The following is a 23,938-nucleotide window of genomic DNA, read 5'->3' as shown; positions in this document are numbered from 1 at the left end:
TAACTTAGTAGAAAATCTATTTTTAAATAAAATACAACCTCAGACGATTTAAGAAAATTTAATTGAGTAACTAATTGAATTGAAGATTAAACAATTATTGAAATTTGAAGTATTGAAATATATATATATATAAATACGGCGAAGTGTTGAAAACACTATGGGGTTCCATCACAAAGGATCACAGCGGTAAAGGAATCTGAACAGTTAAAACACTTTAATTGGTAACAACAAATAAATATAGCAAACAGAAAGTGCACAGCATCATCCTTCATGCTTTTACTCTCGTTCTCACCATAAGAATAACTATTCACTTTTATTCTTTCTTGTTGCGGCGTGCAACCCGATTCCAATCATATAATACTGTTGCGGAGGCCCATGATAACTACACCGACAACCACAACAATTTGGATACATAGCATATATTCACGGGGTCATAGAGGAATTCGCTATTAAGAGATAACAATACGATAATGGGAACAATCACTTCAATTAAGGCAAATAAGGGCCAAGTAACAAGTAAGGGGTTTAAAGAAAGCTAACAACATCGTATGGAGCATATAGAGGTAAATTAAGCAATTAGAAAATTCAATCATGACGAAATACTTCCCACATAATGAACATAAGGACCTAAAACCCTAAAGGCCAGTTTTCCACAAATAAGTTCGAGCACACACTCGTCACCTCGCATGCACGGACTACAATTAGCATAGAAGACTCAAATCCTAAGGGGAAGTCCCCCCCCCACAAGGTTAGGCAAGATACTTACCTCAATCCGGCCAATTCAATACTCAATTTAGCTTTTCCTTTACCAATTCATCAACGTTTGGCTCAATCTAGCCAAAAACGACTTGAATATATCAAACAATGGAAGAGAAAACAATTCCAATGAACAAAACTATGATTCTTATACAATTTGCAAAAAGGTCAACAAAAGTCAACTCCCCGGACCCGCGCCTCGAAACCCGACAAAATTTACAAAAACTGAACACTCATTCCGCTACGAGTTCACCCATACAAAAATTATCAAATTCTGATACCATTTGGTCCTTCAGATCATCATTTTATATTTTTGAAAGAAATTACAAATTTTTTCCAAATTTTATCCCAAATTACGAATCAAATGATGAATTCAATGATATATTCATGTATTTTAGCCAAATCCGAGTTAGAATCACTTACCCCGATGAATTTCTTGAAAAATCTTCGAAAAATCGCCAAGTTCCGAGCTCTCTAGGTCAAAATATGAAATAAAACTCTAAATCTCGTATTTATAGTGCCCCTCTCGGATTCCCATCACCGCTGACCGCGGTAAAACCACCGCTGACCGCACTTCTGGTAGTTGCACAGGCAGGTCTTAGTATTTTGGCCATGACTTTCTCTACAGATGCCCAAATTATGATTTCTTTACCTTTATGGAAATTAGACACGAAGGGCTACAACTTTTAGTTTTGAATAATTTCAAAATTCCTTGTAGATAAAAAGATATAGGCTTCCGAAGTCAGACCAACGAACCTGCAGATTCTTCATGACCGCGGTCGCGGACCATTTTTCGCTACAGCGGAAATTCCACCACTGCAGTGAAATATCACCGCTGACAGCGGTCCTTTTGGTTGCTGGGGTCCCCCCCCCCCCAAAGATCCGGAACAACTTCCGAGTGCTGAAATGTCCGAACTCGCTCAAAATTCACCCTGAAGCTCATCCGAGGCCCCTAGGAGCTCAACCAAATGTAGCAACACATCCCATAACATCATACGACTTAGCTCCACTCGCAAATCCCTTCAAACAATGCTAAAACCATGAATCAGATGCTCAAACACATGAAAATTACTATGAACTTCAAGAACCTCTAGAATTGCAACCAAGCATTCGAACCGTATCAAATCAACTCCAAACGACACCAAATTTTGCAAGCAAGTCCCAAATGACATAACGGAGCTGTTCCAACTATCAGAATCACATTCCGACCTTGATAACACAAAAGTCAACTATGGGTCAAACCTCTCCATTTTTCAAACTTCAGTTTTTCCAACTTTCATCGAAATGCCTCAAATTATCCTACGGGCCTCCAAATCCAAATCCGAACACACGCCCAAGTCCAAAATTACCATACGAAGCTACTGACATCATCCAAAACTCATTCCAGAACCGTTTACTCAAAAGTCAAATTCCGGTCAAATTCTCTCCGCTTAAGCTTCCAGAACTATATTCCTTCTTTCCAATTCGACTCCGATTCATCTGGAAACTGAATCCAACCATGCACACAAGTCGATATACATAATGTGAAGCTACTCGTGACCTTAAACTGGCAAACCGAACGCAGTTGCTCAAAACGACCAGTCGGGTCGTTACATATACCATAATTCAATAATAATCAATTGTAATCATCGTACACTATACAATATACCAAGAATATTATGACTACCATTTAACATACCAGTGATCACAGCATACTATGATTCATGTAATCGTGGTATACTACATAGTATAGAATATTGTGAATACTATTTAATATACCATGATTCAACAGTAATCAAAGTATAAGAATATTGAGAATATCATTTAATATACTTAAACAAATATACAAAAATAATGGTACATTAAGGTATAGTATACCAAAAATATTGAACATACTAATTGACATACTCAAATAAAGTATATCATGATTCAACAATAATCATGATATATTTTATATTATACGAAGAATGTTGGGAATACCATTTAACATACCAGTAATCCCCGATATACCATAATTCAACAGTAATACCATGTAGTATACCAAGAATATTAGAAATACCATTTGATCATATTATACCATAATTCAACAGTATATATTATATACTACGCAACTGGTATATTGTGAATATCATTTAAAAGTATTAGCAATTAAAGTATACCATGACTATAATCATTTTGTTCATGGTAATTATTTCCAATCACCTTCACCTAAATAGTATACTACTCCCTCTGTCTCAATTCATGTCATACTTTTCTTTTTAGTCTATTCCAAAAAGAATGTTATACTTCTTTATTTATAAATAATTAGATAATTTATAAATTATTTTACACCACAAGTTTTACAAGCTTTCCTTTCTTTCATACATTCTGTGCCGAGCCAACAATGCCAAATAAATTGGGACGATGAAGTATTTCTTAAATATAAACCTAAATCAGGAGTACACTACTATGCTAAATAGTATACTTTTGTGAATATATACTTAATCGAAAATATACTGGTAAATTAATAGTATATTATTTATTGAATATGTCCTATAATATTTATTAAATGTGTCCAACGTTATACCAAATATACACCTTATATAAATGACTTCTTTTAGTAAACGATAAATTTAAGACGGAGGGATTAAAATGGAGTGGAAGAGAGTAAACATGTAGAAAAACAACTAAATATAATATTGACACATAATGTAAAAAAAAGTTCAAGAAGCTTGATATTTGTTAATAACTCCAAACTCTCTTTTCTTTTAGGAAACTACCAGTTGTGTCCGCCTATAAATAATTTATTACAAAAATTGGTAAATTCATAAAATATTATTAATTTAACCAAATTCTACCAATATTAGCCAATTACCTATTTGTAGGCAATAAAATATCAAATTTTTGCTTTCTTTTGAGTGAGTGTTATTAAAATAGATTGGGTACATTTAAGGAGTTTGAATCTCAGTTTTGGGATGATTTGGTGGAATTTTGAGGTAGTTTGAATTGAAAATCCAACGTAGAAGATGAACATGAAAAAATGATGAAATGTGTATCACATATGTATCACATGTATATCTATGTGTAAGATACATACATGATACATGTTTGATACATGTGTCACAGAAGAATATTTTAACTACGAATTTTGATACCAAACCAGTCCAAATCACCTCCAATCTTGCTCAATTTTGTATATTGCCTTATCTATGTGTTTTCAATAAATTCCAACCATACCCATTGAAAAATTTCTTTTAGCCCTATTTTTAAATATTTTATATCATTGGTAATGAATTTTGACTCCAAACTAATCTAACTCGCCTTCAAACTTCGTCGTATTTTGCATATTACCTTATCTATGCGTTTTCAATGAATCGCAACAATACCCAAAAAGAAAATCTTTTTTTATTTATGTTTTTTGAATGTTATATATCATTGGTAATTTTTTAGATTATTTTTGGTAACATGACTAAAATCGCTAGTTATTGGTAAATAGTGTCTTTCTTTGATACATTCCCATGAGATTCCCTTTTCTTTTTACTTTGCACAAGTTTCGATGTATCTCTCTTCACTAAGATAGATATTCCAAAAGAAAAAAGGGTCATATTTGTCGTTTTACTATCGAAAATAAACTACAGAAGCTAGCACTAATTAGTAATTACCGTCCATACAAATTGACCGTTGTTCTCAGTCAATGTCGTTCGATGATGTCCGGATTTTGCTTGAATTCCTCTTCGCCTTCATAGCTTTGGGGGAAGCGACAATAATTATGAATTTAAGGAGCAGCGAGGTGTGATTATTTTCGGCCGCAAGGGCATTTCTGTCCAAGTCCCAAATTATTCCTCTTCATTCAATTGCTTGTTAAACATTCCCAAGTCCTCCTTCACCCCACAAAAAATAATTGTTTTTAGAAATATCTATCCATGAACCTGATGGTCCATCGCCCGCCCGCACCGGCAAATCTACTTTTTCTAGTAAGTTTTGATTTTACGATTATTCTCTTTCTTTTTATTTTTTAATTTATATACTGGAGTAACTTTTTTAGAGCTTCATTTCTCCTCGCTATCCTCGGTATAATATGGTGGCATAATATTGCACCCATCCGCAAATTAATAAGACCATTAGGTATTATGGAAATGACACCAGGTAGTCACTTTTAAGCATGTTGTTTAAAATATATTCACAGTTTACAATGTATTTAAAGATTACTCAATTTCGCTCAAACTTCAGGACACGACGTCCTAGAATTTAAACCACAAAGTTCAAACTTCAGGATATCATGTCCTAAAGTTCGAAAATTATGTCTAAAATTCGAATCTTATATCCTAAATTTTAAATTAGTAGTTCAGAAATTCAGGACAATTTCAAATTAGCAGCTCAAAAATTCAAGACACTAAGTTTCAGGATACCTCATTTGTTTTTGTAAGATTACGTCTGAATCTGAATACACATCTGAATATCAAGATGTGTATTAAGATTAAGACATCTGAATCTGAATACACATCTGAATATTAAGATGCGTATTAAGATCTGAATACTAAATGATTAAGACTGTTTGATTTTTAACATCTGAATGTATAAAATTTATCTTTATTTGAAAATTAATAAACATAAAATTTAAACGAAATACTAATTAATCTAATCTATCAGTAAAATATATATATATATATATATATATATATATATATATATATATATATATATATATATATATATATATATATATATATATAAAATATGGCGAGGTGGTGATGGCTAGCGGTGGTGCTTGTGAATGCCGACTAGAGGCGGTAGTTAGTGGTAGGTTTGGTTCAGGGGCGTATACACCTTGTACTATGCGGTGTCACGGGACACCGCTTCGTCGAATTTTTTTATTAGTTATGTATAAGAAAAGTTAAAATATTAGGGATAAATATAGAAAATGACACCGCTTACAACTACAATAAGTTATTTATTTGTTCATTTCTTCAAATTGTGACACCGCTTATGAAAAATCTTGCATATGCCACTGGTTTGGTTGATGATTGTGGTTCAGGGTAGTAGCTAGTGGTGATTAGTAGTGGTGACGATTATGATTGAGAATGGTGGTGGTGAGTGGTGATAGTTAATAATGACGGATGATGGTGGTAGTTGTGATCGAGGAAGGTGGTGATGGGTGGTGATAGTTAATAATAATGTGCAGTGCCGGTTATAGTTGTTGATGGTGATGGGGTGGTTAGTTGTGGTAGTTTAGGTGGATGAGTGTTGTTTGTGTTTGAGAATGATGGTGGTGGGAGTGGTGCAGAAGGTGGGTGATGGTAGTCGATTATGAAAGCGGCTATGATTGAGGATGATGGTGGTCGCATGGTGGTAGTTGATAATGGTAGGCAACGGCGACAATTAATAATGAATATGGATGATAACATCTTAATGAAATTAAGTCTCTCATGGATCTTAATCATACAGACCTATTCAGACTCATTAAGTAGTTGTGAAGTAAAAAAATAAACACACTTAATAATTAAGATCTGGATAATTAAAATTCAGACTTTAAAAATAAACGCACTTGATGTTTGAGATCTAAATTATTAATATTGAGACCTCCATTAACTGCAAACAAATGAGGATGAATTGGCTAATCTTTAAATACATTATAAATTATGCATATATTTTAAATAGCGCGCTTAAAAGTGACTATTGTTGCACTTCGCATTTAGGTATTTAGAATATATTTCATGTGTAAATCCAACAGATTTTTAAAAAAAAAAAAATCTAAACATTTTCTGATATATCAAAGATGGATTTTGGCATTGGTTCAACAGATTTGAATAATCATAGTTTTTTTCTTTCAGCAATAGTCAAAAGTTTGTAGACGTAGTTTTGCAGTCACAAATAGCTCTGCACTAGCCAAAAAGTGCGAGTCCTATTAGATATCATCGTAAATCAACATATTGCTCACAGTTTAAAGAAGTTAATTGATCTTTTTGCTATTAATAATACTTTTAGATTACAAATTCATGAACTTCTGATGTCTTAAGAGGAAGCTACTACTCACACCATCTTTAAATAGTAATATTTTTCAAGAAATAAAATTCTTACAAGAGAGTGGCACACTCAGTGAGCATAACTTTAAAGTTTCTATTTTAAACCTAAAATGTTAAGATATCAACGAGAAACATTATTAATTTGAAGAGCTTATTCAAGAAAATATTTTTTTATAGAAGTGATAAATAATGCGCTGAAAATTAGGAGAATGAAGTGCAGATGTGAAACTGATTATGAAGACAAAGTTCCGGAGAGATTAAGATAATTACTCTCAGAGATTGGGGCGTCACATATTAGTAAGCTAGGCTGAATTAGCATCTGGAAACAAAAAGAATATCATCATCTATATCACGTACACAATATTACACGGACGAATTGCCAACTACAAATGACATTATCCTACTGTTCCATCAAAGTATCCAACATAATGATCATGAAGTAAACATACATTTACCTGCCTTGGTGATAGCAGTTCATTAGCATCACCAAATATTTCTCCTATTATCAACATTAAGAAGGATTAAGGTCACATCCAGAGTTAAGCTCATCTAAAGTTGGAAAATTCACAGCCCCTGTAAGCAAAAGAAAAGAACAAACAGTCGGTTACTACTAACTAAAATTGCAAAGCAGGCAATCCTTCAATATTATCTATCATATTCACATCATTTTCAACACAGGAAACCAAAATTATAAGAAAGACAATGGCTTAACAGATAAGCTTACTTCGAAAATGGAAAACAAGCATGTAACATACTCCCCATTGATTAGCAGACTATGCAGCTTGGTACTTCAGCTATTATCAGACAACTAAAATCTAACATCACTGTTAGCGGAAACGTAAAAGAAAAAACACAAGATTTAACGTGGTTCGGATCAAAATAATCCTACGTCCACCAGAGAACAGTTGCCTTTTTAATATTAACAAAGGAAGGGGAGAGTTCCCAATTACACTTAAGAGAATTTCTCTCTTAACTCTCTACTCACTACAATGTGTTGTATTATTTTTGGGATGGTTTCTACAAATGAAGGAGTGCATCTATTTATAGAGGTAAAGACCTCCTCTTGATGTCATTGGTGACATCAAACTACCTCCTCTTGATGTCATGGGTGACATCAAAGGAGGAAGCTTCCTCCTAGCATCCACACCAACTCTTTCCACCAACTCTTTCAATTGACATGCCATTGTTGACTAAACATAAACCAACACCTTCAATCTCCACCTTGGTTTGCGTTTCGAGCGTGCGTGTGAACAACTCTGGCCAAAACTTCTAAGCTTACTGGGCAACCCCGTTGTAAGAAACAAGAAGAATCAAACCATTGTTGAACATACCACCTCCACCTAACAATTGTTCTCTTCGGAGTTGCATCAGTTGATGCACACCCCCGCCAAGTCCTTGCAATGTGCAAACTTAGCGAGTGGGACTATCTTGGTCAACATATCTGCAGCATTATCGTCTGTGATAACCTTCACGACCTTGATAGTTCCCTCTTCAACATCTCGAATAAAATAAAATCTGACATCAATGTATTTAGTGCGCTCATGAAATCTCTGATTTTTCATTAGATGAATAGCACTCTGACTATCACATCTAAGAGTTGATTCCAGCTGAACCAAACTCAATTCCGCTACTAAATCTTTCAACCAGATAGCTTCCTTCACCGCCTCCGCTGCTGCCATGTATTCTGCTTCTGTCGTAGACAAAGCGGCAATCGACTGCAGAGTCGACTTCCAACTAACGGCACTGCCAACGAGGGTAAAGATGTATCCAGCTGTGGACCTTCTTCTGTCAAGATCTCCTGCATAGTCAGAATCTACATAACCGAGAATTGAAATACCTCCACCACTTTTTCGAAAAGTCAGACCAACACCAGAAGCTCCTTTGAGATATCTCAATATCCACTTGACAGCTTCCCAATGCCTCTTTCCTGGGCTGGACATGTATCTACTTACCACACTTACAGATTGAGCAATATCTGGACGTGTGCATACCATAGCATACATAATGCTACCAACTGCACTGGCATAAGGAATCTTTGACATATGCTCCACCTCATCCTCGGACTGAGGCATTTGTAACTCTGAAAGTTTAAAATGAGGAGCTAATGGTGTACTTACAGGCTTGCACGTATGCATATTGAATCTCTTGAGAACCCTTTCAATATACCTCTTCTGAGAAAGATGTACAACACCGTCTTCTCTTGAAATCTCCATACCAAGGATTTTCTTTGCAGCTCCTAAATCCTTCATGTCAAATTCCTTACTCAACAGTTTTTTCAAAGCATTTATCTCTGTAATGTTGTTAGCAGCAATAAGCATATCATCAACATACAACAGTAAATAAATCATTGAGTTACCAGACATCTTCTTGTGATACACACAGCTATCAAATGCACTCCTTGAGAATTCATGTGTAGTCATGAATGCATCAAACCTCTTGTACCACTGTCTAGGGGATTGCTTCAAACCATACAAAGACTTCTTTAGTTGGCATACGTGATTTTCTTTTCCCTCAGCTAGGAAACCTTCAGGCTGATCTATATAGATTGTCTCTTCTAGATCACCGTGTAAGAAAGTAGTTTTGACATCAAGCTGTTGAAGCTCCAAGTCAAATTGGGCAACCAATGCTAGTAGCACGCGAATTGAGCTATGTTTCACGACTGGAAAGAAAATCTCATTGTAGTCAATTCCCTCCTTCTGACTGAATCCTTTTACAACCAATCTCGCCTTGAACCTAGCATTTTCCACTTCAGGAATTCCCTCTTTCTTTCGGTAGACCCACTTGCATCCAACTGTCCTCTTCCCTTTTGTCTTTTCACTAAGACCCATGTCTGATTCTTGTGAAGAGACTCCATCTCTTCAGTCATGGCTAACCGCCATTGTACAGCATCCTTGCAAGAAGTTGCTTCAATATACGAGGAGGGCTCCAGATCCTTAATCTCTTCTTGTGCAGCTACGAACGCATATGCAATCAAGTTTGCTTGATCTATAAGGCATTCCGGTTCTCGTGTCTGTCTCTTCTCCCTCCCCTTTGCAATTGTGTATGGTTCATTGACAACAAGTTCTTCAAGGTCTACATCTTCTGACTCATCTTTAACCTGAGTCTCTTGATCCTTTTCCTTGGCAAGCTCCACCGAAAGCTCCACCTGCTCGTCGTTCTTGTTTCCTGAAAACTCCACGGAAACTTTACGGAGATCAAGTATAGAGGATTCATCAAAGGTGCATCTCTACTAACTATAAATTTGAGTAAAGACAAACACCAAAGTTTGTACCCTTTTACTCCATCCACATACCCTACGAATATGGCCTTCTTAGCCCTTGGTTCAAGCTTTCCTTCATTAACGTGATAATAAGCTGGACACCCAAATATTCGTAAGTATGAATAGTTAGAGGGTTCACCTGACCATACCTCATTCGGAGTCTTAAAGTCAATTGCCGATGCTGGAGATCGATTGACAATATGAGCAGCAGTGTGAACTGCTTCAGCCCAAAATACTTTGGACATTTTGGCTTGTAGGAGCATACAACGAGCCTTTTCAAGAAGAGTTCTGTTCATTCTCTCGGCAACTCCATTCTGTTGTGGGGTATGTCTGACAGTCCTATGTCTTGAGATCCCATGAACCTTGCAGAATTCATTAAACTCTTCATTGCAAAACTCCAAGCCATTGTCTGTGCGAAGATACTTGATTTTCCGCTCCATTTGATTTTCAACCAAAATCTTCCACTCTTTAAATGCTTCAAAAGCATCACTTTTTGCCTTCAAAAAATGCACCCAAATCTTTCGTGAGAAATCATCAATAAAAGTGAGAAGATACCTCTTTTTGCCCTTCGATGGAAGTTTAGAGGGACCCCATAAATCTGAATGGATGTAGTCTAGCACTCCTCTTGTCTTGTGTTTGCCAGTGCTGAAGCTGACCTTCTTTTGCTTCCCTAGAACGCAGTGCTCACAGAAGTCAAGTGTGTTGATCTTCTCACCTTCCAAAAGGTTACGATTGCTCAACATCTCCAGTCCACGTGCGCTCATATGACCCAGTCTCATGTGCCATAGTCTTGCCTTGTCATCATTAGATAACTGCACTGTAGATGCATTTGCAGAGCCAACAATGGTGCTTCCGGCCAATGTGTAAAGGCCGTTCTCTAGCTTGCCTTTCAGCATGACTAAAGAACCTTTAGTCACCTTTATAGTTCCTGCTTCGCTCATGTACCTGTAGCCTTGTTCATCCAGAGTACTCAGGGAGATCAAATTCTTCTTACGATCAGGAACATGACGGACTTGTGTAATAGTCCTCACGACTTCATCATGGCAGCGAACCCGAACTGAACCAATGCCAACTATTGCACAAGTTGCATATTGCCCATTACTACGGTTCCTCCACTTTTCTCATAGCTGCTAAACCAGTCTTTTCGGAATGTCATATGCAGAGTGCAAGCAGAGTCTAACACCCATTTGTTTCCATAACTACTATTATTATTACACGATGTTGTTAGTACATAATCATTATCAAAATCATGTACCTATTCAACTGTGGATGCACTCGCCTTTTCCTTGGACTTTGACATTGGGCAGTCTCGTTCAAAGTGCCCCTTCTTGCCATAACCCCAACACTCTGTATTCTTCTTGTTCACACGAGACTTTGATCTGTGCTTTGATTTGCTCTTTCCCTGTTGGCTAGTCCGGCCTCTCACAAAGAGCCCACTTGCCTGGTCATCTCTATCTCCTTCAATGTGCCTCCGCACATCACTAGAGTTAAGTGTCTGCCGCACTTGCTCAAGCTTGATAGGCTCCTTGCTATACATCATTGAATTCTCAATATCACGATATCCTGAAGTCAATGAAAATAGCAAAGCACATGCAAGCGTCTCCTCCTCCTTTTTAATTCCTGCAATCTGTAAGTCCATGACAAGTTTATTGAACGCATCTAAATGATCTTGTAACGAAGTACCTGACCCCATCTTAAATGTGTGAAGACGCCGTTGTAACATCCTTGTTGTCACTGATCGGTCTTGGTATAGCCCTTCTAGCTTTTCCCATAACTGTTTGGCCGTCTCTTCGGCACCAGTACTCACTTCACAAAGCACGTTAGGTGCAAGGGATAGTTGGATTGCACTCAATGCATCCCCTTCAATCTTCTCCTTGTCGGGAGTTGATATATCCTTAGGATACTTTCCGTCAATAGCATGGATTGAACCTTCCCTCCGCAGTAACGCCATCATCTGGATCTTCCAGATATTGAAGTTGTTGCGTCCACTGAATCTATCAATTTCAAACTTCATGGAACTCATCTTTGCTTGTTCTTCCTCCTTGGATCGTTAATGAATCATGTTGCTCTGATACCAATTGTTAGCGGAAACGTAAAAGAAAGAACACAAGATTTAACGTGGTTCGGATCAAAATAATCCTACGTCCACCAGAGAACAGTTGCCTTTTTAATATTAACAAAGGAAGGGGAGAGTTCCCAATTACACTTAAGAGAATTTCTCTCTTAACTCTCTACTCACTACAATGTGTTGTATTATTTTTGGGATGGTTTCTACAAATGAAGGAGTGCATCTATTTATAGAGGTAAAGACCTCCTCTTGATGTCATTGGTATTGGTGACATCAAACTACCTCCTCTTGATGTCATGGGTGACATCAAATGAGGAAGTTTCCTCCTAGCATCCACACCAACTCTTTCCACCAACTCTTCCAATTGGCATGTCATTGTTGACTAAACATAAACCAACACCTTCAATCACTAACGCATACTCTGCAGTCCCATGATTTGATTAGTTGAAGGTAGAGGTGCAAACGTTGAACCATTAGTTTTATCAAAGATTACTTCACTTATTTAGAGAGGTAATGGAAAAGGCTCCATTTATGGGGGATCCAAATCCAACGCATAATTGTGAGTGTATCGAGATTCGACTCCTTTGCACTAAATTTCTTGCAGTAGAAATAAAACACGTACCATCGAATAGACACTCACAAAGTTTATTCCAGAGATACTCTCTGCGAATCACAGCTTAGGGTTATTAATTGATCACAGAAGATCACAGGCTGTTTTGTACGATTGTACAATGTTTCCAGCATTTTCTTCCCTCCCCTAAACTTTTCACATATTCACTTATATGGCCACATATGATTTTAAAAACATAGCACTTCCTCTGGCAGAATGTCCTTGTGAGTTTCCTTCTTTACTAGTTATCCTCAATTAAATCCTAACTTTATAACACTACAAAATCACATACTGATTTTCCTTACAAAAACGAACTACAACTTTTCTAGGTGAGGATCCTAAAATACAGTATAGCTTTTAAGGTGTTTACTTTGTTCTTTCTTCTTCTACCTCACTTCTATGTGATTTATACACATATCCACAACAACTTAGCAGCCTTGATTTGAAGAGTCCTAAATCCCAACCAAACCTCCACAATCCAAATGAACCACAAAGTTGCATCAAGACTTTATGATCTTACCACTAACTGCACCCAGGAAGTCCTGGATTGGCAATGGCCTTCCATTGCCAATTTTCTTTAGGATCAAAATGACTCCCATGAGATGTCACATGCCCCAACTCCTTCCTAGTACTTTTTCCTTGTCACATGCTAACAAGGTAAATTAACAAACCAAATTCCAATACCATACATCCAAATTCTTATACGTGCATTCGTACAATCTCTCTCTCACATACACATATATATATGACTATTTTAGTCTCTAGTTTCATTGTGACCATAAGTCCATAACCATGTTCAGTTTAAAGACAGCAATTCACAAATAAAAACACAATTAGCATTGCAATAGCTAAAACAGTCATTGACATGAGAAGCTAAAGCAAAATTTCACTGTTGATACCTCAGTTGGGCTCGAAATGAGTAGGTCCCTCTCAGAATTCATATGGCCACTCAATCGCCTGCAATTTTACGGATGCATATGAGATGAAAGGTTCAAACATTAGCTATTCCATCCCATCCACTTGTGCAACCCCCCCCCCCCTCCCTCTTCTTATACATTGTAGGATATGTGCATGAGCTCTTGCCTTTTTTATTTTTTTATGAAGAGGATATGTGCATGAGCTCTTGGCTTTTTCTTTTTTCTTTTTTAGTTTTTATTTGTATTATTTTTTTTTATAAGTGACATGTGCATGGCTCTTGGTATTGTGCAGAGAAATGGAGAGTATTCCTCTGTTTCCCCTATTCCCTATTTTTGAGTGCAGGGAGGGAAGATCTGCCCCAATATGGAGTACCTTGGCTTCTCAGACTTGGTAAGATGTTTGGACATAATCGATGCCTGCAAATTAAGTGTCAAATTTTGTTCCAAAGTTCAGCAAGATTTGTCATATAAAACGGACAAGAGCATACAAAAGTTCAGTTGCGAAGATGCTCAAATTTAAAGAAATAAATTTTATTGTCATAGCAATAGTCTATCAATTTTCAGGAATTTAACAAAATCCTTTGAAGCATTTGTTTCCAAATTTTATTTTTATTTTTGCATTGTTTTACAACTTAATCCAGGGTATCAGACTTCAAAGTTAACTGTTCAGTATTCTATCACAGAAAACAATTTTGACCAATTGTACACTAAAAGTATATCATGTGGTTGCATGCTAAATTTGGATGACCTAATGATAGTAGGCCATGCCACAGATGAATTCTCCTTTTTCCAATTTTACTTCCTATTGTTTCTCTTTTATTATCACCTCAGGCTTCCACTAAGCCTAAAGAATAACTACATTGAAGATTTCAAAGATAAATGAAATTCAAAAATGGTGGTCAACAGAATCAAAGTTGTGACGACAGAAAATTATGTTGCTCAATGGAAAGAAAAGCAAAAGTAAAGGCCTTTCAAGAAAGTAAATAAACCGTTTTTAATAGGTAAGAAAGTAAATAAATAAAGGCAACTGGGACCTAAATCCACCATTTCTTGAACTCAATTCGGGTTTGCCGTTAAAAGTTCTATCCAAAAAAGCAACAGTCAGAGAAAAAATTTCCATCTCAATATTTTTAAGGTAGGCTAGCATATAAAAGCACCATTTATATAGCCAGATCACTGGTAATCCAGCGCCAGGTCCATTGTTTATTTAATAATGAAATTTCAGCACCACTAGTAATTTTAAGACTGCTAGGTTGGTAATAAGAGCATAAACATCAGTCATACTACATTAATATAATTAAAAAGCACCCCAATACAAGATTGCATATATCTTGGCTCTTACTGACATCAAAAGATTCGATTGGGTGATGGCACAACAAAAAGTTTGCAAGTGCTACCTGTTCTAATCATGCAACAAGCGGTAATGTACAGTTTCCAAATTCTAGTTGAACTCCTACCCTCTAATGGTATAAAAAGAGTACCTGCTCTTGGATTATGCTCCTGGCCTCAACAAGCTGAGCTTCTAGCTCAAGCTCTCTCTCTGTTACTTCTGAGGAAACTTCTGCGCCCTTTTGTGCATCTTGTAGTTGACCCATTCGCTCCTTCAAAATTCAACAAAGATATACAATGACTATCGCAGGTACATGCAACACTTGATATTTGTCATATAAACAAAGATAGGAACATGAAGCAAAATACCTCTATGCATAATCACCTACTTTACCTTGATAGAAGCCATCTTGTTTCGCAGACTTTCCTCAATTTGATCCCGAGCCATGTGGAGAGGCAGATCAAAAACGTCCTGAAGGATTACAAACTCTTGGCTTACTTCGTCATTAACCAGGTATGACATCCTATGAGAAATAACCCATCTGATTAGTCTCTTAAAAAGATTAGCCACATACCGTTCTGCCACCTAACGCAGACTGCAAGTGATCTGCATCTAGCCTGTCATTGCTTGTTGCTGACTGCCTAGAAGAACCATTTGGGGCATTTAAGAACTCACGCATGTCACCCTACCAATAGGAAGGTCAGTCACATTCTCGATAAAAGCATTGCTTCAAAAGCAGGTATCACACATGAAGAAAATTAGTATGATCAGCCACTGATCAATACACAAGGCTGTGAATTAATTGGAGCTGACTGCCTAGAAGACCCATTTGAGGCATTTCATTACTCACTCATGGACATGTCAGCCTATAGCAAATAGGAAGGTCAGTCACATTCCAATTAAAGCATTGCTTCAAAAGTATGTATTACAAGTGAAGAAAATTTGTATAGTTCATCCGTAGATCAATATACAAGGTTGTGTGACAAACAGATTTCTTCTGTACTGTCATGCTTGTAGACTTTCCCTTCTCTTTTGTTCTATTTTCCCCAAATATTGACATAAATAATAAACTAGGAGTAACATAAGAAGAAGCTGAAGGAAAATGAATCCATATTTTAAGTGAACAAACAGTAAGTATGCAGTAAAGTCCGAAAAAACTTCCACAGACACTATAGTGTCACAGGCACTCATTAAAACCGCACTCAACAAAAAAATATTGATCTGCTTATTTTTTATTTTCTTGGATGAGCTGCAACAAATATATCCAAAAACAATTAAGAAAAAAGAAAGAAGTACTAGAACCCATTGACATAAGATAAAACTATCAAAAAGAGGTTGTTCTCAGATTTCAGAGCATTCAGTTCTAACCAAATATGCCAAGCAAAAGCTAAAGGAAGACAAGTGTACATTTTTAAAGAGAGTGGTTTTAGGGTGTTTCAAATAAAAGTTCCTTCACTAGCAAGACACACAGATCTTCAAGAAACTACAATTGTCCAAACAGGTTTTCTTTTTGCACGAACACTTTCTCCAAAAACTTTTTTCTAAAAGTTGTCCAAAGGGGATCCAAAAGCACCTTTCCCTCCATGTTTCTTTAGGCAATTGTTTTATCTGTCTTCTACTACTACAAATTTCCATGTTTTATCAAAATTTGGTCATTCAACACAACGCAATAGACAAAACTCTTAACAGAAAGATCATGCTGACCTGCAACCTTATTCCCTCAACAACTCTTGAGGTTATATGCCTACTGAAGTACTGATTATATTCCATGTATGGACGCCTGGGCAAACTGACTAAGAAGAGCACATGTATTTTTTGGATTTAACTTTACCTCATAAAGGATGAGCACAACATGCGGAAAGAGGAAGATGCTTAATTAATTACTAGTTGGAGTGTGCTATATGAATAATCTCCAAACTAAAGGAGGCTAGACTTTCTAGATATTTTCTGTCTGTACTTTTGAGATATTTAGGAGGCATTCCAAAGAGAGATTACTTAAAAAGATTAAGAAGAATAATTTTGAAAAAGGTGGTTCGGTTAGAACTTTTCCAAGGAACTTTTAAAATTCTCTTTTGGGTGAAGAAGTGCCTAGGGGCACTTGTAGACCTGAAAAATCTTCTTCCCTCACTTAACAAACAAACTTTAATCTGAAAAAAACTTATTTAGAGAACTTTTCTAAAGAAATTGTCCGAGTAGCTTTAATTACTAAAAAAGAGATGCTAAATGGAAACACTGGTCATTTTTCTTGAGCCGAGGGTCTATCGGAAGAAGCCTCTCTACCTTCCCTGGGTAAGGGAAAGGTCTGCGTACACACTACCCTCCCCATATCCTACTTGTGAGATTCCACTGGGTTTTTTGTTGTTATTGTTGTTGTAAATGTAAACACCGAATCACTGTTATGGCTATTGCTTGTACCTGCATTGATCGCAATAATGCCCTCAAATCGGCATTTTCAGCAGCTAGTTCTTGATTTTTTGCTTCATAAGCATCCACCTGTGAATATACACAATTATAAGTTTAGCCTGGAGAAGCTGAAAGAGTTTAACCAAGTCCATTCACCACTTACAATCTTCTTGTAGAAGTCATTGTCAGCCTTCTTCCCATTCCATGTCCCACGTTGACGCCCTTCTTTCTATAGAAACATACGAACAAAACTGTTAAATCTCGGAATAACCATGGGTAAAAGAACTGCTAAAAATTAATGCTACCTGAAGTAAATTCATTATTTCCATGCCTGATCTGGATTCCTTCTTTTTCTCCATCAACACTTGATTTAGCCTCTCCTGAAAATAGCACAACCCATCCATAAAACTTTAATACTTAATAAGTTGGAAATACCCGTAATATAGCTATACATATAATTGAAAGAAAACAAAGATGAAAAAACTCACTTGCAACTTTATATACTCCTTTTCCTTTTTCTTCATTTCATATATCTGCTGAGTTCTGACTTGCTATTTCAAAAATAAAAATACAGCATAAATGAGACCAGTTGTGAGAAACAGTACATCGCTACAAGCAGTATAAATAAATAGTAGCCAACCTGATTACCAAGAACCATCCTCTGAAACTCATCTCTTTCCTTCTGCAATTTGTCAATTTGTGCCTTCAAAGCTGCTGTAGCTTTAGCTTCCTAAACATATTTTTGTATAAAGTCAGCCAACTGTACATCTAGACTCCTTAGTTTAAGAAAAGGTAGACTTTCACACCTCTCTAGTAATTGTAGCTATCTCTCTATCTTTGGCTTGTATTTGAGATTCCAGCCTCTCCACTTTGGCCTCTAATCTTGATATGTCTGATAACAGCCTTTAGATAGAAGAAAACGTAACAATTACTGGACATCTTGCTCACTTTTGAAAAACATCATGATAATTGGAAACCACCCACAGTGGCGGAGCCCGGAATTTCGCTAAGGGGGCTCAAAATGAATATATATGTGTAAAAAGTGTATTTCTTCACCTATATAAGAAGTATAAACAGTATATTTTTTCGACAAAAGGGTGTTCAACTGACCACCCTTCAGTCTATGTCACTTCACCATTGCCCACAAGTAGAATAATTACCGCAATAGTTAAGGACTAGGATTTGGAACTTTATTCTTCTTGTATTCAAGATAATCCAAATTAAATGGTACTTACAAGGTACACCATGAGAAATGTAAGTGTCTTTTGTAATTTAAGGTCTTCCTAGTAATAGGAAGTATTTGGGTCCTTGTCAGCTTTGCTTATACGTCCACCAATTGAATTGATCATTTTAAACTCCCCTAATTCACTATGAGGAGTCCATTCAACAGTCAAAATGTTCTACTTGAGAGCTCAAACGCATTATATCCAAGGCTGAGAAAAGGAAAGAAGTAACTTTGACTTTTTTCATAGAACATAAGCATACAGGCTGGAATCAAGAAGAGTTGCATTCGAACAACAAAAGATTTGATTTGAGGGAACAAAGATTCGTTAAGGACACCAACGCCTTTTTACTGAGATAATATAAAAGGTTGGAAATAACAAAAGAAGTCAGAAACCTATAACTCAATGTTTCTGAGATGTTACAAGAAAAAGCCAAACAGATTTTGAAGGAAGTCGTAACTTAATAGTTTCCAGTTCAGTATTGCAAGTAACATCTAAAAACACTTACACCAATAACTGCAAACTACTTTAAAACAAGCATCAATCTCTTAAATGGCTTTCGTCCTTCCATTCGAACTATCATTTATAAGAGAGACAATCAAAGAAAACCTATGAAAAAATAACAAAATTTGTGACCACACAATCAGTCTTCACCAATCTCAAAGAACTACTTCAAAAGTCTAGAATACCGTTGTCTCTGCTCATTTGCAGACACTCTGAATTCAATATCCCTCTGCCTCTGCTGCAATAGTGCATATACACAGTTGCAAGTCCTTGCTATAGAAACCTATCAAATGAGAAATCAGTCAGTATTACACACATATAGAAAAGTAGAATACACAGTTGGTCCTAATATATGTGACGTATTTCTATACATCTCACAATGTTCAGCATTATTCCACTAATAATATCAATAATACAACTTTGAAGAGTGTCTCGCGAAGCATTCGTTTCCTTAGAGTGAGTTGGTTTTGACTGACAAGTTCCAACCAAACTTTCATTGGTCAATATTATGAATGGGAAACTATTCAAATGTGATCTCTTTTCCGAATAATAATTTTTTCCACTAGAACTATCATAATACACAAATTGAAATTTGGATGATATCAAGTGGTGTTAGATCATTTAAATAATTTAGGACCGAGTTATTAGCACTTGCACCCACTCACTACCGTTGCCTAAGAAACAGTACCTCAATAAAAATGAATATTTTGAAGCTGAACGTCTTTATAGTTTTATCAGTTGCAATATTCAGTTTTTCACTATCATAGTTTGATCAGTCAACTTTACTATCTTTATTTTAATGACGGTTGTGTCCGGGCCAGCTTGTGTGCCGGGTACTTTCTACCTCCCATCAGTACAGATATCAGGTAACTCTACCCACCAAGCAATCAACTTCACTATCTCAATTGAATTTTCCCTTCAACGTGTCCAACCCTAACCCTAACAGCATGGTTAATAAAGTAATGGCTAGCATTTTCAGTAAGCCCTAACATAACAACCCAACCCCTACCCCGGTGCTCCCCACAGGCAAACTGTAAATTTTCCTTAAAATACAATGAGAAAAACAAAATAAACGGAAAAAAAATAAGAATAAAAGAAGAACTAAGAAATGGTCGTACAGGGTCATGGGCAAAGAGATCGAGGGAAGCAGGGAATCCAAAGGTGACCAGAGTTTGGTTGAGATACTTAGCACAGTGCTCCAAATTGTTTATATCTGCAAAATTATACTCACTGCAAATATACAAAAACACAAATCACTACATTTTACAAATCAAAACCCTAAATGTGTTTTTTTAGAAAGAAGAATTGGTCTTGTCTATTACCTGATTCCCATGCCGCTAGGAGGAGTAGATGTGCGCTGCAGAAAAATTATAGAGTAAGAAATATAGTTAAGAGTGCGTTGAACTTAGAAACACAAAATGAAATGAGAGAGAAGAGGGAAATGGGGATTAAAATACTCTGAGATCGAAATCATTGTCTGTAGGAGGCATGTTCGTGAGGGATTTTAGAAATGGCTATCTTCAGAAAACTCCAAAGGGAATAGATCTGAATGTTGGCCAAATTTCAAATTGAGTATTAAAAGTGCAGGAGTATTCGCTTTTGTTGTCATTAACTCATTCTCATTTTTGTTTCACTTTTTCTTCAGTATCCTCTTCGCTCACAGTAGTGGCACTCCACACTCTCGAAATTGGGGAAGTAGTATAATTGACACGACCAGCGGGTATGACGGGTCGGTTTGTAAGGTGAACTTTGCTTTCACTAGCAAGTACGTGCCTCCTTATTCTTTTTTTTTTTTTTTTTGAGTTTCAGAAATTTCCAAGTGAAAACAATTTCTCGCTTTGACTGTACTTAAATGTGAAAATTTAACCAAAAACAATCAAAAAAATGTAGGAAAAATGAAACTAACCGATATTTGTTTTGCAGATGACATAATAATGTGTTGCAGGGATAATCGAATGTTTATTCAACTGATGATTAAGGTATTTGAATATTATTCAACAGTTTCAGTCCTCAAAACAAATATGGAGAAAAACTCTTTATATATAATAGGGGTGGATCAACAATTCAAGGATCAAATTCTTCCTGAAATGCATTTTGTACTTGGTGAGATACCTTTCAAATACCTTGGTGTTCCATTATCATCCAAGAAAATAACAATTCAACAATGCATGTCGCTGGTGGAGAGAATGATTGCCAGGATTAGATGTTGGACCACCAAATTTCTTTCATATAGTGGCAGAGTACAGCTAATCAAGAGTGTCCTGTTCGAGATACAAACATACTGATCACAAGTATTTTTGATACCAAGGAAGATGATGCAGCAAATAACAAGTGTATGTAGAACATTCTTGTGGACTGGACAATGTGCAACATCAAGAAAAGCATTAGTGGCATGGGAGAGGCTGTGTATGCCAAAATCAGCAGGGGGTTTGAACATCATTGAGTTTCAGACATGGAATAAAGCAGCCATGTCTAAACTGTTTTGGGTTATCACAGCTAAGAAAGACACCTTGTGGGTTCAATGGATTCACAACTTTTACATAAAAAGAAGAGATATTAGTGAGATGGAGACACCCAAACAAGCATGCTGGCTTGTTAGGAAAATATTCGATGCAAGGAAATGGTATCGGAACAATGATCTTTACACAGAGCTACAACAATTCACTCATGCTGATAAGTTCATAATCAAGAAGGCATTTATGCATCTGATCCCTCAATATCCTAAAGTCATGTGGAAAAGCCTCAATATGGGACCATGTCTTGTGCTAAAGTATCAGTTTATACTTTGGCTTGCACTACGGAAGGGATTCACTACAGTTGATAGATTGGCTAAATGGGGAATACAAGTTTCTAGGAATTGTGTATTATGCATGTCTGATACTGAAGAAACACATTCACATCTATTTTTTGAATGTGAATATTCAAGGCAGTTATGGAGCTCCTTCTTACGTTGGACAAGAGAGTGCAGTCAAGTAAGAAGCTGGGAGGAGGAAGTTGAAAGGTTAACGACCAAAAGATGCAACAACAAAGCCCATGCAGAGGTCCTAAGATGGTTACTAGCTGCGACTGTTTATCATATTTGGAGTGAACGAAATGCTAGAAGATTTCAAGAATAGCAACAAGATCACATTCTAAGATTAAGAGAGAATGTCATTCAACCGCATAAGAAAGGACAACATAGAAGCAGTTGGAAAAAGCTATTAAATAGTTTAAACTCATACCCAAACCAAATATAGGCCTATATTGTAATAGATGCTAGAGGAAAGGAGGAAGTATTTAAAAAGTTACAAAGAACATGGCTACTTCTAGAGTCAACAATGAACTGGTGATGTATATATCATACTTGATTAAATAAAAATTTATTGTTTGACCCAAAAAAAATCAAAAAAAATCAAAAACAAATTTAAGGGGTAATTTCAAAGGCCTCCCTTCATATTTGGTTTTGTAACACTTACGTCCCATATGATGATATTACACTTCTCTCTTAGTTTGAATTCTTTAAAATATTTATAATTATTATTAATTCAAAATGATTACAATATACTAGTGAAGATAGCTGATGGTGAGCGCATACCCAAGTGCAGTGGTCGAACTTTGTTTAATCTTATATGTGATAATGGAATGGAGTTTAGTATAATTACACAATTTCTCTAAAATGTTCCGTTAAAGGTCTTTAATGATTAATGGCAGACATAAAATATCATATTAAGAATATTGAATAATGTCATTAACTATTACCATTGCATCACATATTTCTTCCACCTAATTGATCTTTAAATTAAGATTAAAAAAAAGACCTTTCAAAAATAGATAAATGAAGTAGGAAATGATGCAGAAGAAAGAAAAAACATTACCCAACTTTTGGTGATCCCATCACATTGAAATAATTTGGTAAAACCTATTAAGTATTTACCATAACCAACCAAACAAATAAATTTATAAACTAAGAGCATCCATCGCTTTGGCCACCTTCTAAGAAGGGTGCTTAAGCTATTGAATCTCTAATAGAGTCTTCAACCCCACCTCACTAGTTATAAAATTTTTGGACTAAATATTGACACTTCCTAGCTTTTCTGGGTTCCCTATGTTTCTCAAGTCGCACCTTAATATCCCTTTGTATCTCGCTATTACAAGCTTTGTATTTACGCTTGTTTGCCTAAACACTTTCCAACTCCTAACTTGCCATGTATAGTATACCATGCCTCCCTAGATAGTAGTAACAACTTCTTTTTTGAATTGTTTCCATCTTTTATTCTTTATCCATTGTAAACACAACTTTGCAGCACTTCAGATATCCATTTGTAGCCTGCAAACAAATGCTTGCTCGTTTTCTTTATCCCCTCATCACATTAGCAACATTCTTCATTATCTACATGTATATTTATTTTTTGCATTCTTTCCTTTGTAAGTAGTCTATCTTGATAAGCTAGCCGGATCATTATTCTCTATCGAGGTAACAAAATTGAGCCATATTAAGTCAGCTTCTTCCACTTAGTAAGAGGCCCCAACATATATCTGCATGTTACTGAGTAAATACCTGATGATGTCAATCGATATTTTACACCTTGGCACCAGTTCTCCTCCTTCCATTTAGCGAGTTCAATTTTTTCAGTACCAACTACAATCCTGCACTGGTGTATGATGTCATATATCAGTTGTCCCTCTCTATATATTGTATGCACCCATTTCACCCAAAGCACATCTTTTTTGGTTGTCAATTGTCACACAACTTCCCAACAGAAAATCATGTTCCATAGCTTACATCCTTAAATGTTCAGGCCATCATATTGCTTAGGAGTACACACTTTTTTCCAAGAGACTAGTGTCACTTTTTTTCTCCCCATCGCTACCCCACAAATAATTCCTACACTTTTGATCAATTTCTTT

At 36.2% G+C, this 23,938-nt stretch overlaps 1 protein-coding gene and 1 long non-coding RNA gene across 4 annotated transcripts; one reads left to right on the top strand and one right to left on the bottom strand.

Moving 5' to 3' along the window:
• Window positions 1-4,200: 4,200 nt before the first annotated feature.
• On the top strand, window positions 4,201-22,448 carry LOC107828286 (uncharacterized). 2 transcript variants are annotated; one of them, XR_012702056.1, is made up of 6 exons: window positions 4,201-4,688; window positions 13,884-15,230; window positions 15,342-15,434; window positions 15,516-15,804; window positions 20,697-20,816; window positions 20,975-22,448. It is a non-coding gene; the product is annotated as an uncharacterized LOC107828286 (long non-coding RNA). The 2 variants fall into 2 exon arrangements; XR_012702055.1 differs by lacking the exons at window positions 20,697-20,816; window positions 20,975-22,448 and having other exon boundaries at window positions 4,214-4,688; window positions 15,516-20,146.
• LOC107828265 (uncharacterized) lies at window positions 7,017-20,740 on the bottom strand. Of its 2 annotated transcripts, XM_075236840.1 has the most exons (16): window positions 20,509-20,740; window positions 20,374-20,408; window positions 20,170-20,281; window positions 19,237-19,334; window positions 18,131-18,227; window positions 17,965-18,054; window positions 17,813-17,875; window positions 17,630-17,704; window positions 17,488-17,553; window positions 17,337-17,414; window positions 15,496-15,606; window positions 15,315-15,392; window positions 15,073-15,192; window positions 13,965-14,008; window positions 13,574-13,631; window positions 7,017-7,310 (listed from the first exon to the last, which is right to left on the bottom strand). In XM_075236840.1, exons 1-16 carry the CDS (start codon window positions 20,539-20,541, stop codon window positions 7,302-7,304), a joined length of 1,167 nt encoding a protein of 388 aa, XP_075092941.1. In that variant the 5' UTR covers window positions 20,542-20,740; the 3' UTR covers window positions 7,017-7,301. The 2 variants fall into 2 exon arrangements, 1 of the variants encoding a protein (XP_075092941.1); XR_001646785.2 differs by lacking the exons at window positions 13,574-13,631; window positions 13,965-14,008; window positions 15,073-15,192; ... (10 more) ...; window positions 20,374-20,408; window positions 20,509-20,740 and adding an exon at window positions 7,462-9,567.
• Window positions 22,449-23,938: the final 1,490 nt, after the last annotated feature.

Source organism: Nicotiana tabacum, chromosome 18, assembly GCF_000715075.1.
Source record: "Nicotiana tabacum cultivar K326 chromosome 18, ASM71507v2, whole genome shotgun sequence".
Classification (NCBI taxonomy): Eukaryota; Viridiplantae; Streptophyta; class Magnoliopsida; order Solanales; family Solanaceae; genus Nicotiana; species Nicotiana tabacum.
This window is presented reverse-complemented; position numbering and strand designations above follow the sequence as displayed.